Source organism: Ranitomeya variabilis, chromosome 2 (genome assembly GCF_051348905.1).
Source record: "Ranitomeya variabilis isolate aRanVar5 chromosome 2, aRanVar5.hap1, whole genome shotgun sequence".
NCBI lineage: Eukaryota > Metazoa > Chordata > Amphibia > Anura > Dendrobatidae > Ranitomeya > Ranitomeya variabilis.
The window spans coordinates 418,822,815-418,842,373 of NC_135233.1; the positions used below are offsets into that span (position 1 = coordinate 418,822,815).

The 19,559-nt window shown below is 45.8% G+C and overlaps 1 protein-coding gene across 3 annotated transcripts in view; it reads right to left on the bottom strand.

Moving 5' to 3' along the window:
• The window catches only part of INSC (INSC spindle orientation adaptor protein), a 421,594-nt gene that overhangs the window by 16,882 nt on the left and 385,153 nt on the right, over positions 1 to 19,559 (bottom strand). For 2 of the 3 annotated variants that reach the window (XM_077286595.1, XM_077286596.1), the window contains exons 11-12: positions 17,883 to 18,038; positions 7,481 to 7,557 (exon numbers count right to left, since the gene is read on the bottom strand). In XM_077286595.1, coding sequence (XP_077142710.1) covers positions 7,481 to 7,557; positions 17,883 to 18,038 — 233 coding nt within the window. The remainder of the gene's footprint in view (positions 1 to 7,480; positions 7,558 to 17,882; positions 18,039 to 19,559) is intronic. The other variant, XM_077286597.1, reaches the window with a different exon arrangement.

Genomic DNA, 19,559 nt, shown 5'->3' on the forward strand with positions numbered 1-19,559 from the left:
ATGCATACTACATATATACATACTACATACATACTACATACATACTAAATACTACACACATACACACTACATACATACAACATACTACATACATACATACTACATACATACTACATACATACATACTACATACATGCTACATACAGTACATTCATACATTACATACATGACATACATATAGACATACTCACCATTACTTGTCATTTTGATCCCCGAAGCCAAAAAAATGTTCACTTGATCGGCAGAAACTCTGCCCCCTCCTCCCGGACTTCAGAACGGGCAGCGGATGGGTTGAAAAACTGCATCCGCTGCCCACGTCGTGCACAAATTTCACAACATGCGTCGGTACATCGGCCCGACGCATAGCGACGGACCCGTACTAACGCAAGTGTGAAAGAGGCCTTAATGAGCGTTGAATTAAAAAAAAAACGGAAAAAAACGGTGTGGGCTCCCGTGCAATTTTCTGCGCCAGAGGGGGAAAGCCGATGGCCGGGGGCCAATATTTGTAGCCTGCCATGAGTATCAGCCCGCAACTGTCTGTGTGGCCTTTACTGGCTTTTAAATAGGGGGACCCCCCCAAAAAATGACGTGGGGTCCCCCTATATTTTATAGCCAGAAAGGCTACGCAGACAGCTGCGGGCTGATATTCATAGCCTAGAGAGGGGCCATGGATATTGGCCCCCCTCCGGCTACAAATACCAGTCTGTATCTCACCCAGCAATGCCATAAGTGAGGCTAGGGACTATTTTTTACAGTGGCAGTGGAATACAGTGCGGAAGGATACCTTCCTCCCGTCATTGTATTCCTGGAGCCCCTAGAGAGCGGTCGCATTATCTGATGCTGCTGCTCTCCACGGGAGATCGTCGTGGGACACTCGTGGATTTCTGCGGACAGGGGGTATATTGGTTGTTTGTTTTTTTCATATTTTTTACAGGTTGACACTGGCTTCGGAGATCAAAATGACAAGTAATGGTGAGTATGAACTCTATGTTTAATGTACTGTATGTCTATATGTATGTCATGTATGTAATGTATGAATGTACTGTATATAGTATGTATGTAGTATGTATGTATGTAGTATGTATGCAGTATGTATGTAGCATGTATGCAGTATGTATGTAGTATGTATGTATGTATGTAGTAAGTATGTAGTATGTATGTAGTATGTATGTATGTGGTATGTATGTAGTATGTATGTAGTATGTATATAGTATGTATGTAGTATGTATGCAGTATGTTGTATGTATGTATTGTAGCGTGGCTAAAGGTTGGATAGTCGACGGGAGGTATGTATCACAGAGAAGGCTTGTCGCTGTGATGTAACCCGGAGTGTTTTCTGTTTGCACATAAAGCAATAAGGAGTTGCTTAGTATATTTGGGTCCGGGTTACGGGTAGCTATGAGAGATGGGAGGGTCTGGCTACCCATATACCTCACCCCTGGGTAAGGGGCATAACCATCCCTATCTTTGTTTGTTTGAGGACCTGTGGTGATGTCAGAACCACATGTCTAATCATGTGACAGGTACCTGGGTGTAGTTTCAGGCTACATAATGGAGGTGTGTTTGGCACATGGCTGTGAGTGTTTGGGAATCTGTGAGTGTGGACAGAGATCCCTGTGTCCAGGCAGGACACTACAGACAGGAGTCTGTGTGTGTGGAGGAGAAAGCCTCCACAGTGTGTTAAGGCTCCAGGACTGGGCCTGCGTGCTGGACATGGCACAGTCTGTGTGCCTACAGACCTGAGAGAGCGGAGCTATTCTATGGACTTTGATGCTATGTCGGCCTGATATACGGACTGTTTTCCTTTTTGTTGCTGCCTTGCTGGTTTATGGAGCAAATAAACCCACATGGACATTAAAGAGAATGTGCCTCCTGTTTCCTCCAACGCACCTGAGCGAGTGAATCCCTACAGTATGTAGTGTGTATGTAGTGTGTATGTATGTAGTATGTATGTAGTATGTATGTATGTAGTATGTATGGAGTATGTATGGAGTATTTTTTTTTTTTCATTCAACACATTAGCCGGATGATGGGACTACTACTGTCCCATCATTGGCTAATGTGTCAATCACTGTTAGTGTAGCAGGCATCGTCCGATGGGACTTGTAGTCCCATCGGACGATGCCTGCACACACGCACAGACCCCCGGCACGCCGCACAGAGACCCCCGGCACACCGCACAGAGACCCCCGGCACGCCGCACAGAGACCCCCCACGGCGCACAGAGACCGGGCAGCCCACATACAGCCCTGGCACGCCGCATAGAGCCTGGGCAGCCCACATACAGCCCCGGCACGCCGCATAGAGCCCGGGCAGCCCACATACAGCCCTGGCACGCCGCATAGAGCCTGGGCAGCCCGCATACAGCCCCGGCACGCCGCATAGAGCCCGCGCAGCCCACATACAGCCCCGGCACGCCGCATAGAGCCCAGGCAGGCCCGCATGCAGCCCCGTAGGCACGTACAGATCCCTGGCTGGCCCGCACAGACCCCGCTCGCACACACAGACACTCACAGTGTCTGCCCATGCACCGCCCACACTCTTCCCCCCTCCGGAACAGCATATAGAAGGACAGAAAGGGCTTATTTACATTCCGATATTTGTGTCCCCTTGACTTGCATTGGTATCGGGTATCGGTATCGGCGATATCCGATATTTTTTGATATCGGCCGATCCAATCCGATACCGATACTTTTGAATATCGGAAGGTATCGCTCAACACTAGTCACCACACGTCATTGTAGTCCAGTCAAAGTATGAAAAAAAAATACTTAACCCTGAACAAATTCCAAGAAAGCGTTTTATAGTTTTTTTTTGTAGTATTACATGTAGGGAAAAACATACTAAAAGTTTACCAAGATAGTGTTACCACAAAGGGTCCAAATGTGACGTCAAAGAATATGGCCGCCAAAGCTGTAAAATGTTAAATGCGACTCGCCTTTCAGTGTCTATCATATTTCTTTTACAATTACTACTATTATTATATTTATTATTTAACGATTTATTTATCTTCTTTTACAGAGCTGAGAATGATGGAAAGTCAAGAAACTTGCCCCTTATGCAGCCATGAAGTAGAAGATGACGGAGAAAGAGTGGTGATTGGTGCGAAAGGAGCTGAAGGGATCAAAGCCAGTATTGAGAGGGGCGTTAGCACTGTGGTAGCTGCTGGAGCAGTGGTGCACAAGAGATGTCGTATGAACTACATAAACAAGAAGCAAATAGACTTGCATAAGAAAGCTACTTCCGTTCATCGTTCACCTGCCAAGAGAGGTACACGGGTGTCTACTGGATCCTATGATAGCACGACGCAGTGTTTGTTCTGTGGACATGAAGTGGTGAAGACAAGATCTAGCAGTGATTTCGATGACTATAGCTTTGTTAAAACGGATGGATTTGTAAGGACCATCATGTCACATTGCAAACAGCATAATGATGACTGGGCAATCACCATTCAAGGGAGAATCGCGTACTTTGGGAAGGACTTACATGCTGCAGACTGTCTGTATCATTGTTCATGTGACATTAACTTTCAGACAAATTACAGAATTCCTATGCGTCATGGTTGTGGATCTACTACAAAGAAACCGCGGAAGGTAGGGAGGCTGATGAACATGGACCAAGAGCAAGCGTTCTTGAGAATGTGTGCATTTCTCGAGGACAACGATGAAGAGCAACTGACTGTCACAGATCTTGCAAAGAAAATGATGGAGTATCTTGTCGAAGGAGACAGTGCTGCCTATAGTAATAAATTGCTGAGGTATAGGCTGGAGGAGAGGTATGGCGATTCGCTATTCATAGCAGAGTGTGAAGGGTTGCCTAACATTGTAACGTTCCGTTAAAAGACCAGAACAATCCTGAGGGACTATTTCCGTAGTCAGGAAACGGATGAAGAAGCCCAGAAGAGAGACATCAGAGACTGCGGCCAACTAATCAAGAGCAATATCAAGTCTAAAGGTACCGTCACATTAAGCGACGCTGCAGCGATAGCGACAACGATGCCGATCGCTGCAGCGTCGCTGTTTGATCGCTGGAGAGCTGTCATACAGACCGCTCTCCAGCGACCAACGATGCCGAGGTCCCCGGGTAACCAGGGTAAACATCGGGTTGCTAAGCGCAGGGCCGCGCTTAGTAACCCGATGTTTACCCTGGTTACCAGCGTAAAAGTAAAAAAAACAAACAGTACATACTTACATTCGCGTTCCCCGGCGTCCGCTTCCTGACACTGACTGAGCTCCGGCCCTAACAGCAGAGCGGTGACGTCACCGCTGTGCTTTCACTTTAGGGCCGGCGCTCAGTCAGTGTCAGGAAGCGGACGCTGGGGGAGGTATGACGCTGGGTGAGTATGTACTGTTTGTTTTTTTTACTTTTACGCTGGTAACCAGGGTAAACATCGGGTTACTAAGCGCGGCCCTGCGCTTGGTAACCCGATGTTTACCCTGGTTACCAGTGTAAAACATCGCTGGTATCGTTGCTTTTGGTGTCAAACACAACGATACACGGCGATCGGACGACCAAATAAAGTTCTGGACTTTATTCAGCGACCAGCGACATCACAGCAGGATCCTGATCGCTGCTGCGTGTCAAACTAAACGATATCGCTAGCGAGGACGCTGCAACGTCACGGATCGCTAGCGATGTCGTTTAGTGTGACGGTACCTTAAGATCCCATCTTCAACCGATGAATATCCGAAGACTTCTTCGCTTGAATGTCAGTCTGCCTTAGATTATCTCCCCCTGAGTTTGCTTTGCTTGCTTGAAACCCTCTTCATTGGAAAGGACATTCACAGGAAAGTCGCAAGCATTGGACAATCAGTTGTTCAGGCTGTACGTCCCAGGGCTGTAGTAGCTCCATTGCAGCTTGGGTTAGCAGTCCAGCTCCATCATCATCATTTCAGGTCTCGATTTCTTGTAGATAGTCTCTCACCCATGGGATATTGTTCATCATATTCGGAAGTTCAGCGATTCGAGGAAAACGCTGCCGCTTCTGTTGACCAGGATGTACTCGGTGGTACCATAGACAGACTGGATACGGCACTGCTGTTCGCTGTGGACAACGTCGATCATAATATCATCAAGTTAGATGGGAAGGGGACTTTCCACGGCATGGGGATGGTAGCTACTGTGACTCCAGGAAGGAAGATCAGTCGCACTGTTCTCAGACGGAAGACTGCGGACTTGGAGATGAACAAAGCAGAGTTGATGTAAGGGAATACCGTTTCGCAAAACACACTCGCCGAAACATGAAATTCAAGCCCTTGCCATTTCTCGACGCCATTGACCATCGTGTTGATGTATTGTGGGAGATGTCTTTACGCTTCAAACAGCCTGCACCGAGCTGGAATGGAATGATGCACATGCTACATAAAGACTGTGATCATCCGGGGTCGTCTTCGGTAATCTTCCTGCCCATCATTGACATGTATTCCGGAGACAAGTCATGCGTCTTCTCTACTCTTGAGTATCTGTGCAACCTTGCTGATAAATACCGATCCGCTGCAGTTGTTACATTCAATCAGCCACTCTACTGGAAAGCGTCAGAAATCAAACACGAGGTGCTTGAAGACAGCCCTTTCAAGATGTTGTCCTGATGCTCGGGAGCTTCCACACATTGATGAATCTTATGGGTGCCATAGGAACGTTGATGGATGGGAGTGGAATCAAAGAGATCTTGGGAACAATTTACGGTGACAATGCTGTGCAACACATCATGACTGGAAAGGCAGTTCAGCGTGCAGTTCGTGGCCATCTCCTCCTTGATCAGTGTATTACTCAGCAAGTTGCAGATAAAGTACTTTGCGACCATTCCGGTTTTGCAGGCCTGTTGCAAGAACTTGAGCAGTTGTATGCTCGGACACTGACAGGGGAGAGTGACTTGAATTCGGTCATCACTTCTACCTTAGTGAAATTTTCCACCTCTTGTCCACCAAAAGAAATGGATTATCTGCTCACTCTCGCACCAGTAAACTATGGCTGAATTACCAACAGATGGTTGGAATTGAAAGGGAGCTTATCGAGGCCGATAGTACAGGATCCTGGCTGATGCACCTTCATGATGTAGCCGAACATTTGCCCATTCTTGCAGCTGCTGGGCATGGGAACTATGTGAAGGCCGCCTACCTTTACCTCCAGTCTATGACCACTCTGGAAGATGATATGCCATCAGTCTTCCATAGATTTATGAATGGCTTGCATGTTGTAAGGCGGACTGATCAGTACTGGGCAGGCCTGGGTTGCGACCTAGTCATCGAACAAGCTCTGATGCGCTCCCTAAAAACTGCAGGAGGACTCACCAGAGGAAGTGGAATGTTCGAACATCAGAGGGCCTTGTGGACTCTGTCTGTGCCAGTGTCCTCTTCCTACAGTGATGCAATGCAGGGTTTCACTCGCCAGAGCTTTGTCACCAGTGAACAACACAAGGCAAGAACGTCAAGGATGAGAAGAGATCATGAAGACCTGGAGAAAATTGCAGATAAACTCAAGACCTTTTCACCTTTCTCTGATGAAGTGTCTCTTCGCAACATTATCACCGGTGTCAGTGCAAATAAGGATGTGAATGTCCATAACCTGTTCACCATTGGCAGAGAAATAGTGGCAACAATGGAGGGTCAATCACTGTTTTCAGTTAAGTACAAGCGGTCAATGAAAGCCAAGACCCTGGCATCCAGTGAGGCTATTGACGTTGCTAAGGACAAAACAATAGACCCCCCGGATACTTCACCTGTGCCAGAAACACTTCTGAAAATAATTCACTGCATTTGTTCTCGTGGTTGTAGTACACTTCGGTGCACTTGCAAAAGACACGGACTTACCTGTTCACGGGTATGCGGACCATGTCAAGAAGGGCATTGTGACAATGAGTGAGGAAGCAGTGTCTGATGATGAAAATAGTGACTATTGACCTGACACGCTTATTCAGTGATAAAGTAGGTCTTAAAATGCACTGTGTATTAATTCTATAATTTCTAGAAATGTACATACCGTATATGTCATGACGTCATTGATGACGTCATGACCTCGCCTGTCCATGTAGTTAGTATAAAACTTTGTATAAAAATAGTTATATGAAAATATATTATACAAAATGCAAACTCTTCTGTAACCTAAAGCTACAGCTTTGAAATAGGGAAATATTCGTTATTTTTAGTGCGATGGCTGTCATCGTATTATGACATCATAGTTAGGACCTTTGTGGTGATCAATTTTTGGAAAACTTTTAATATGTTGTTCCCCACATATAATAGTAATAAAAAAAATCATAAAACGCTTTCTTGGAATTTGTTCCGGTTCAAACTGTATTTTGACTGGACTATTGTAGATTGTAAGCTCTTTCGAGCAGAAGCGTCTTATTTTGCTTTAATTATTGTACTACTTTGAACGTTGTTACTTATGATTTGTATATGAACTGTTATACTGTTAAGCGCTGCGGAATATGTTGGCGCTATATAAATAAAGATTATTATTTTCTGAATATGGAAATTACCAGACAGGCCACGAGGACGGCGTCACTGCTGAACCTCTCCTCTGGGTGGCGGCAAAGAGCAATGAGGCGTGGGATACCTGCCAGAAGAAAAGCAGGAAATATAAACTATAGGTACCATACATCGGTATATATACATATATCATCTATAGCTACCATATACCGGTATATATACATATATCATCTATAGGTACAATACACCGGTATATATACATATATCATCTATAGGTACAATACACCAGTATACTGTATATACATATATCATCTATAGCTACCATACACTGGTATATATACATATATCATCTATAGGTACCATACACCGGTGTGTGTATATATACATATATCATCTATAGGTACAATACACTGGTATATATACATATATCATCTATAGCTACCATACACCACTATATATACATATATCATCTATAGCTACCATAAACTGGTATATATACATATATCATCTATAGCTACCATACACCGGTATACATCTATATATAAGTACCATACACCGGTATATATACATATATCATCTATAGGTACAATACACCGGTATATATATACATATATCATCTATAGGTACAATACACCTGTATATAGACATATATCATCTATAGCTACCATACACCGGTATATATACATATATCATCTATAGCTACCATACACCGGTATATATACATATATCATCTATAGGTACCATATACTAGTATATATCATCTATAGGTATAATATACCTGTATATATACATATATACTGTATATACATGATGAGCAGAGACCACTCCTCTCTGCTTCACACCTGAATGCACTTAGTTGTACTTATATTGCATAGCTCAAGTCTGCATAGATTTCAGTCTGCAGTGTGTTCCTATAAGTGTGTCCTAGAAGTGTGAAGATTACAGTAGAATTAAAACCTGAATTGAACCTGAAGGGAACTGAAGGTAACTGGCCAGTCACTGTAAACAATGTTTCTGTTTATTTTCACTCTCACCCCTATAATCCTTCACTTTATGCTACCTCCCCTAATCCCCACACCAAGTAAGGAACTGTTTATCTCTGCTTCAATCCTCCCCATCCATCTCACCTCCTCCTCAGAACTGTTCCTTAACCTACAATCCTCTGCCTCCAAACACAGACAGCCCCCTCATGCCCTCTCCTGCTCCAACCTGCTAACACTTTCTTTGCTCCTTCTCACTGCTGGTGATATCTCTCCAAATCCTGGTCCTCCTCACCACATTCCCACAGTCAGTTCTACCTCCCATCCACACTCTATCACAAACTTCCGTAACCTCTCTAACCTTATACCCTTTCACCCATCCCCCGCTTCCTCAGTCCCACTAACAGGAGCTCTGTGGAACGCTCGCTCTGTCTGCAACAAGCTTTCCTACATCCATTATCTTTTTGTTACTACCAAACTTTCCTTCCTCGCCATCACCGAAACCTGGCTCACCCCTTCTGACACAGCCTCTCCTGCTGCACTCTCTTACGGTGGCTTCCACCTTTCTCACACACCCCGCCCCAGCAGCAAACATGGCTGAGGAGTTGGTTTTCTCCTGTCAGATAACTGCTCCTTCACCCCAATCCCACTGCCACCCTCTGTTACCCTCCCTTCCTTTGAGGTGTACTCTGTGCGCATCTACTCCCCCTCCAACCTCCAACTGCCTGTCATTTACTGCCCCCCAGGGCCACCACCTTCTTTGACCACTTCACCACCTGGCTACTTCATTTCCTTTCCGCGGACATCCCCACTATCATCATGGGCGACTTCAACATCCCCATTGACACTTCCCTCTCAGCTGCCACTAAACTTCTATCTCTCACTTCCTCCTTCGGCCTCACTCAATGGTCTTCTACAGCCACTCACAAAGATGGTCACACATTGGACCTCATCTTCACCCGCCTCTGCTCCCTATCTAACCTCTCAAACTCACTTCTTCCTCTTACTGACCACAACCTTCTCACATTCTGTTCCCTCTCCACTCCATGTCTACAATCCCCACCCCACAAACTTTCACACCCTCGCAGAAATCTTAAACATCTTGACCTATATTCATTCTCTGAATCCCTCCTCCCTCTCACAGATATGTTACTTACACAATGCGGATGATGCTGCCGCTCTATATAACACCACAATAGCTGTAGCTTTGGAATCTGCTGCCCCACTTACACATACCAAAGCTCGCAAAATCAACAGACAGCCCTGGCACACCAGCCTGACCAAAGAACTGAGGCGAGCTTCCAGGGCTGCTGAGCGCAGATGGAAAAGATCCCACTCCAACGAGCACTTCATCGCATTCAAACAGTCCCTCACTACTTTCAAGACCACACTCGCCACAGCTAAACAAACCTACTTCTCATCTCTCATATCCTCCCTGTCTCACAACCCTAAACAGTTATTCAACACCTTCAATTCTCTCCTCCATCCCCCAGCACCTCCTCCCTCCCCACTTATCTCAGCTGAAGACTTTGCCTCATTTTTCAAGCAGAAGATTGATAACATCAGAGACAGTTTTGGTCAACAACCCCCAGAGCCCTTCCTCCCGACTTCCCAGCCCTCCACCTCCAAAACCAACTTCTCCACCATTACAGAAGATCAACTCTCCACTCTACTCTCAAGATCGCATCTCACCACCTGTGCACTTGACCCGCTCCCATCTCCCCTATGCCTCCAAACTACTGGAACAACACGTCTACCTTGAACTGTCCTCCCATCTCTCTTCTTTCTCCCTCTTTGACTGCTTACAATCTGGCTTCCGGTCACACCATTCCACTGAAACTGCCCTAACTAAGGTCACCAATGACCTCTTAACTGCCAAGAGCAAGCGACACTACTCTGTCCTCCTCGAACTGTCGTCTGCCTTTGACACAGTGGACCATTCCCTATTATTACAGACCCTCTCATCCCTTGGCATCACAGACTTGGCCCTATCCTGGATCTCATCATACCTAACAGACCGGACATTCAGCGTCTCCCACTCGCACACCACCTCCTCACCTCGCCCCCTATCTGTCGGAGTCCCACAAGGTTCAGTCCTAGGGCCCCTGCTCTTCTCCATTTACACTTTTGGCCTGGGACAGCTCATAGAATCTCATGGCTTTCAGTATCACCTCTATGCTGATGACACACAGATCTACATCTCTGGACCAGATATCACCTCCCTACTAACCAGAATCCCTCAATGTCTGTCCACTATTTCATCCTTCTTCTCCGCTAGATTTCTGAAACTTAACATGGACAAAACAGAATTCATTATCTTTCCCCCATCTCACGCGACCCCCCCAACGAGCCTATCCATTACAGTAAATGGCTGCCCACTCTCCCCAGTCCCACAAGCTCGCTGCCTCGGTGTAATCCTTGACGCTGATCTCTCCTTCAAACCACATATCCAAGCCCTTTCCACTTCCTGCCAACTTCAACTCAAAAATATTTCACGAATCCGTACATTCCTCAACCAAGAATCTGCAAAAACCCTAGTCCATGCCCTCATCATCTCTCGCCTTGGCTACTGCAACCTCCTGCTCTGTGGCCTCCCCTCTAACACTCTCGCACCCCTCCAATCTATTCTAAACTCTGCTGCCCGACTAATCCACCTGTCCCCCCGCTATTCCCCGGCCTCTCCCCTCTGTCAATCCCTTCACTGGCTCCCCATTGCCCAGAGACTCCATTACAAAACCTTAACCATGACGTACAAAGCCATCCACAACCTGTCTCCTCTATACATCTGTGACCTCGTCTCCCGGTACTTACCTACACGCAACCTCCGATCCTCACAAGATCTCCTTCTCTACTCCCCTCTTATCTCCTCTTCCCACACTCGTATACAAGATTTCTCTCGCGCATCACCTCTACTCTGGAACCCTCTACCACAACACATCAGACTCTCTCCTACCATCAAAACCTTCAAAAAGAGCCTGAAGACTCACCTCTTCCGACAAGCCTACAACCTGCAGTAACCACCGATCGACCAAACCGCTGCATGACCAGCTCTATCCTCGCCTACTGTATTCTCACCCATCCCTTGTAGATTGTGAGCCCTCGCAGGCAGGGTCCTCTCTCCTCCTGTACCATTCATGACTTGTATTGTTTAAGATTATTGTACTTGTTTTTATTATGTATACCCCTCCTCACATGTAAAGCGCCATGGAATAAATGGCGCTATAACAATAAATAATAATAATAATATATCATCTATAGGTGCCATACACCGGTATACAGCTATATATCATCTATAGGTACCATACAACGGTATATATAAATATATCATCTATAGCTACTGTCATGATATGTATTTTTTTCCCTGTCCTGTATTTTGTATAATATGTCATGATGTGGTGCGACTTCTCTTTGGTTGTATTTACTGTACACTTTGCAATGTCATGGGATGTATGTAACTTAACCCGTCTCCTTCCCCCAATACTTGCAGCCCTAAGCTATAATGTAATTAAGCTTTGTCAACACCATTAGTGAAGGAATAGCCATTCTTCCTCACATCAGGTGGCTAGTCAAATGCACATACTGGATAGACTAAGCGGAGCCGACCAGTCTAGAATCTTCTGGTGGACCCAACCATTGAAAAGAAGGTGTGACCCCTACCCCCTTCATGGGTGGGCTGATCCCAGGAGCTCAGACAATCCATTCTTATTTTTGAGATCAGATGTGAGTTGACCCTTGAAGGAGAAGGAGTGGGGATTCTTACCCGAGGCACGACCCCACGTCCATCTGTGACTGCGGAAGCGAACGGGGCGAGACTTGAGCTGAGGACATATCTCGTCGTTTGTGGGATTGTTTTGGGATCCCTTGGACTCATGTGGACTGCATGTGTTGTTCCAGCGTTCTTGATAATAAATCTGTTGAACCATCCCTTGGCCTGTTGTCCCTTCTTGCTCTGCCGTACACCCCGTCACAGATACCATACACCAGTATATACACATATATCATCTATAGGTACAATACGCCGGTATATATACATATATCATCTGTAGGTACCATACATCGGTATATAAACATATATCATCTATAGCTACCATATACTGGTATATAGACATATATCATTCATAGGTACCTACATTGGTATACAGCCATATATCATCTATAGGTACCATACACCTGTATATAGCCATATATCATCTATAGGTACAATACACCAGTATATATACATATATTATCTATAGGTGCCATACACCGGTATACAGCTATATATCATCCACAGGTACCATACACCGGTACATATACCATCTATAGGTACCATACACCTGTATATAGCCATATATCAACTATAGGTACCATACATCGGTATAGAGCAATATATCATCTATAGGCACCATACACCAGTATATATACATATATCATCTATAGGTACCGTACACCTGTATATAGACATATATCATCTATAGGTACCATACAAGGTATATAGACATATATCATCTATAGGTACCATACAGCGGTATAAAGACGTATCATCTATAGGTGCCAAACAATGGTATATAGACATATATCATCCATAGGTACCTACATCAGTATATAGCCATATATCATCTATAGGTACTATGCACCTGTATATAGCCATATTTCATCTATAGGTACCATACACAAGTATATAGCCATATTTCATCTACAGGTACCATACACCTGTATATAGCCATATATCATCTATAGGTACCATACACAAGTATATAGCCATATTTCATCTATAGGTACCGTACACCGGTATATATATACATAAATCTATAAGTACTGTACACCGGTATATAGCTATATATCATCTATAAGTACCATACACCCGTATATATACCTATATCACCTATAGATGCCGTACACCGTTATATAGCCACATATCATCTATAAGTACCTGTGAGGCAGTGATCGGTGTTATATGCGAGGGTCACTATGTGTCCCCCCCAGGATGCGTAAAGAGGCGTATTGAGGCCATGGGAGTGCATTGCAGTCACAGGAATAGCAGAATAAAAGTGAATATAGGTCTTGGGCAAGCTATTTGTCCAAGGCAGATTTAAAAAAACCAGCTCTGGGCTTTTATTTTTGAAACGGACTACAGGATTATAGAGGGGCAGTACATTTCCTTCCCAGATGGGTTTTCCATGTGGCCTACAGCCACAGGTTCCTTGCAAAAACCCCTGCAGCAGAGGGTTGGGTGTGTCAATTTTGTTTTGCAAGAGTGCAGAGCAGAAGGCTCTACTGAGCTCCACCTGTGTGAGGCAACACAGGCAAGCGGAGCTGAAAGGCCTGGCACCCATAGCATACACAGCGATGCAGTCGCCCACGGTAACAAATCACTGAGGTGGACTGTCGTATTTATCGGCTGCAATCCAGCGGAAATGGTTACCGGCTGCAATCCGGAGGATATCGTGTGCTGTGTATTTCTGTGAGTTGGACATTAAAACATGTTTTGCTTTGAACTTTGTTGGGTCACTGCCTCATCACTGCAGTGTGGATACTGCTGCACTACAGTACCATACGCCGGTATATAGCCATATATCATCTATACATACTGTACACCAGTATAACATTTATAGGTACCACTTCAACGTACCAGTGTACATTCTTACATATACAGTGCTCAGCATAAATGAGTACACCCCTAGAGAAGAGGCCGATATTAATTAATATCTCACTGGATACAAGAACACTTTTCACTTTCTGACAATTCTCGAATTCACAGAACATTTTACCCCATAACAGCACATGGAGATTATAATAAAACTTCAGTTATACTCCAATTGATACAAAAGTGAGTACACCCCCATCAATATCTCCTTCATCAAGTACTGCGCGTTACCACCATGATGTGTAAAGACGACACACAGTCTTCTAGGCCTGGAAGGAACAAGGTGACAACATGTTACAGCGTCTATCTCTCTCCATCTCCAGCACCTCATGTGCCCCCTGACACTGGCAGCTCATGGTCCCCCCCCCCCCAGAAACCAGCACCTCATGTGGATCACCCAACACCAGCAGCTCATGAGCCCCCACATAAGGACAGGACCACCAACAGGTCTCCCTCTAGGCATCGTGCAGTTTTGTCTTCTCACATTTCTCTTGGTCTCACCCCTCCAACTGCTATGTCCAGCTATTGCCCAATATCGCTGCTCCCATTCGCTTCCAAACTCCTGGAGCAGCACGTCCACATTGAACTTTCCTCCCACCTCTCATCTAACAATCTACAATCTGGTTTTCGCCCCCATCACTCCACTGAGACTGCCCTGACCAAAATCACTAACGACTTACTTACAGCCAAAGCTAACGGACAATACTCTGTACTCCTCCTTCTAGACCTGTCCTCTGCTTTCGACACAGTTGACCACTGCCTCCTACTACAGATCCTCTCCTCCTTTGGCATCAAAGACCTCGCCCTATCCTGGATCTCCTCATACCTTTCCAACCGCACATTCAGCATCTCACACTCCCACACTACCTCCTCATCCCACCCTCTCTCTGTTGGAGTCCCCCAAGTCTCTGTTCTAGGACCCCTACTCTTCTCAATCTATACACTCGGCCTGGGACAACTCAAAGTCTCATGGATTCCAGTACCACCTTTATGCTGATGACACTCAGATCTACCTTTCTGGCCCAGACGTCGCCTCCCTGCTGTCCAGAATCCCAGAATGTCTATCAGCCATATCCTCCTTATTCTCCTCTCGCTTCCTCAAACTCAATGTGGACAAATCTGAACTCATCTTTCCTCCATCTCATAGATCTTCCTTACCTGACCTATCTATTGCAATTAACGACATCACACTTTCCCCCGTAACCCTTGACTCTGCCCTGTCCTTCAAACCGCACATCCAAGCTCTTTCCATCTCCTGTCGCCTCCAGCTCAAAATATCTCCAGAATCCGTCCTTTCCTCAACCCTCAATCTAATAAAATGCTTGTGCATGCCCTCATCATCTCCCACCTCAACTACTGCAACATCGTTTTCTGTGGCCTCCCTGCTAACACTCTTCCACCTCCCCAGTCCATCCTTAAGTCTGCTGCCCGACTAATTAATCTCTCTCCTCGCTACTTCTCCGCTTCCCCCCTCTACAAATCTCTTCACTGGCTCCCATTCCCTCAGCGTATCCAGTTCAAATTACTAACACTGACCTACAAAGCCATCCATAACCTGTCTCCTCCATATATCTCTGAAATTATCTCCCAATATCTTCCCTCACGTAATCTCCAGTTCTCCCAAGACCTCCTTCTCTCATCCACACTTATTCGCTCCTCACCCAACCGCCTCCAAGACTTCTCCTGAATATCCCCCATCCTCTTAAATTCTTTGCCCCAACACGTCCAACTATCAACCATTCGGATCCTTCAGACGGAACCTGAAAACTCACCTCTTCAGGAAAGCCTACAGCCTGCACTGACCCTGCTGCCTCCTCACCACTACCGGAGCTACCGCCTCACCAACACCGGAGCTCCTACAACCCTCAACCTATTGTCTCCATCCCCACCATCCTGTAGAATGTAAGCCCCCAAGGGCAGGGTCCTCGCCCCTCTGTATCAGTCTGTAATTGTTAGTTTGCTTACTTTAAGTGACATCTGTAATTTGCATGTAACCCCTTCTCATGTACAGCACCATGAAATCAATGGTGCTATATAAATAATAATAATAATCCCTCTCAAGTCCCAGTATCTCCATACTTCTCCCCCTGGGCCCAGGCACAATGTAGGTGGCTTTTTGTGTCTGTGCTTTACAAGCGGTTCCTCTGTGGACGCCCCCCATTCTGCGGCTCCTCTGCACTGTGCGCTGGATTGTGTCCCCCAATCAGCTTTCTTCTTCTTTAGATAACTGCAGGGATCTTACAGAGGATATTCTTCTTTTCGCACAAGAAGATGCTCCTGTTTCGGTGGCGATTTCCGTGGTTGCTGGACGTCTCTGTGAGATGCTGCAGTTTCATCTTTTTTCACATTTTCTATCACTTTTGCTCCAGTATCTGACTGATGAGTGAAGCTTCGCCGATAGTCTTGTAGCCTTCACCTTTCTCAGGTCTTGTGACATTTCTCTTCCATGTGGTGCCATTGGCGACAGCTTGTAATGGGCAGGAGTTTTCTGTGTTTAGTATTGCCCTCTTATAGTGGCCCGTCTGCTGGACACCAATGCAGTTAAGGATTAGACTGATCTGTCGGTGGATTCTTGTTGCTTAGAATTCCGTAGTCTAAACTTTAGCTTTGCTTCTAAGACTTTTATTGGGGTGTGCTCATTTCTACAACATGGTCTTGAATGAATTTGTTACGAAAATGTACTTTTTGTTTGGAAAATAAAAAATCTTGTTTGCAATCAGTGACCAAATTTTTGTGGAGCAATATAATATGTAATATGGTGCCATGTAGGAAATGTTCATTCTGAAAGAAAACAAAAGGTTGTCTGATAAATCTGTTGGGGTGTACTCATTTATGCTGAGCACTGTAGGTACCAGTACTGTACATCAGTACCATCTAGTCATATAATCTATAGGTACATGGACTGGACACCGGTATATTAATAAAAGCTATGGGTATCAGTATGCATGTTTATATTCTGTAGGTACCACTATGCTACACTATACCTCTCCCAGACCCCTTTTCTCTTCTCAGCAGACTCTTCTATCCTCATCAAGACACCTGTTTTCCTCCTCTTCCTCCTCCAGCCTCCTCCTCTTCTGTCCTAATCCAGACACCTTTGTCCTCCTCCTCCACCCTCCTAACTCTTCTATTCTCCTCCAACCTCCTGTCCTCCTCCAAACTCCTCTTTCCTCCTCCCTCAAGACTCCTCTGTCCCGTTCTAATTCCCTCCTCAATCCTCCTCCAAACTCCTCCTCCAGACTTCTCTGTGCTTCATCCTCTAGACTCCTGTCCTGCTCATCTACCCACCTCTGTCCTCCTTCATCCTCCAGACTCCTTTGCCCTCCTTCTCTTCCTTCTCCAGAGTCATTTGTCCTTCTTCCTTCTCCTCCAGACTCCTATGTCCTCCTCCTCCACCCTCTTTATTCCCCTTTCCTCCTTCACCCTCCAGACTCCTCTGTCTTCCTCTTCCAGACTCCTCTACCCTTCTCCAGACTCCTTTGTCCTCCTCATCCACCCTCTATATTCCTCTTTCCTCCTTCACCCTCCAGACTCCTCTGTCCTCCTCCTCCTCCCTTCAGACCCCTTTGTCCTTTGACTCCTCCCTCCAGACTCCTCTGTCCTCCTCCTCCAGACTTCTCTGTCTTCCTCCTCCAGACTCCTCTGTTACTTGCAGACAACTCCTGGTAGATCAGTGCATTGCGGAAGAAGTAGTGTGCAAGCAATGTGTGATAGTCTCATGTAGAAACACATCTGCCGCAATGCAATGTAGCGAAGTGCTGCGCATTCTGAGAGCTGCGTTAGCGCCGTGCAGCCATCGCCTCTGGCGGCAGCGCTTGTGGATTTGCTCTGGTGCTGTGTACGTACAGTCATGCTTTATGGCAGATTGTGCGATCTCTGGATCCCGGCAGAGGCGTGCGAGCGTGACGGCTGATTTCTGCAGAACCCGCTCACAGGCAGATATTTCGGCGGCGCTCCCAGTGAGGGTCTTCTCAGCCAGCATGCTGATGAGTGCCATTACCCCTGCGTGAGGAGAAGCGTCATCATAAAGTGATATAGCGGAGATCTGCGTCATCATCAATATTGACCTGACATTTATTGATCGGCGCAAGGATGATCCAAAGGAAAATGGTAAAGCTGGCAAAGATTCAGCAACTACCCCCAGGAGGAAGCGTTACAGAGAGGCACCACTAGAGAGGAAATGTCCTCGCCCTGGTCTTAAAGGGAGAACGTCGCCAGAATGTGATTAATGGAATCAGAATTAAGTTATAGATGTACAAAGAAAAGAAAAATCAGCAAGAAAACAATAAATATGAACAGAGAGGAAAACCCAAGAGATACCTGGGAAATACCCCCGAAAAACATCAGAAACACCCCAGAAACACCCCCAAAACATCCAGGAAACACCCAGAAACATCCCCGAAACACCCCGTAAACACCCAGAAAACACCCTGGAAACACTCAATGAAACACCCATGAAACACCCCAGAAAACACCCATGATACACCCCAAAAACACTTAGAAAACACCCCAGAACCACCCATGAAACACCTCAGAAATACTGTGGAAATACCCCAGAAACACTGCCTAAACACACAGGAAACACCCGTGAAACACCCCGGAAACACTTAGAAAACACCCTGGAAACAACCCCGAAACACCCATGACACCCCAGAAACAACCGGGAAACACCACGGAAACATCCCTGAAACACCTCAGAAATACTCTGGAAACACCCTTGAAATACCCCAGAAACAATCCCTAAACACCCAGGAAACATCCCTGAAACACCCAGGAAATACCCCAGAAACACTCCCTAAACACACAGGAAACACCCATGAAGCACCCCGGAAACACTTAGAAAACACCCCGGAAACAACCCCGAAACACCCAGGAAACACCCATGACACACCCAAGAAACACCCGGGAAACACCCCAGAAACACCCCTGAAACGCCTCAGAAATACTCTGGAAACACCTTGGAAATATCCCAGAAACAACACAGAAATATCCGGGAAACACCCCCAAAACACTCCAGAAACCCGGAAACATCTGGGAAAACCCCTGGAAACACCTCAGAAATACCCCAGAAACACCCCCTGAACATCCAGGAAATACCCGGGAAATACCCCAACACTGACCGATGGAAAACACATGAGGCATTTCCTATATATCACACACTGAAGAAGAGTCAGTATAGGGCACTGCAGGACAAGGAAAGCAGTGACTGTATCAGCAGAATAGTGAGCGCAGCTCTGGGGTATAATATAGGATGTAACTCAAGATCAGTAATGTAATGTATGTACACAGTGACTTTACCAGCAGAATAGTGAGTGCAGCTCTGGAGTATAATACAGGATGTAACTCAGTATCAGTAATGTAATGTATGTACACAGTGACTGCAGAAGCAGAATAGTGAGTGCAGCTCTGGGGTATAATACAGGATGTAAATCAGGATCAGTAATGTAATGTATGTACACAGTGACTGCACCAGCAGAATAGTGAGTGCAGCTCTGGAGTATAATACAGGATGTAACTCAGGAT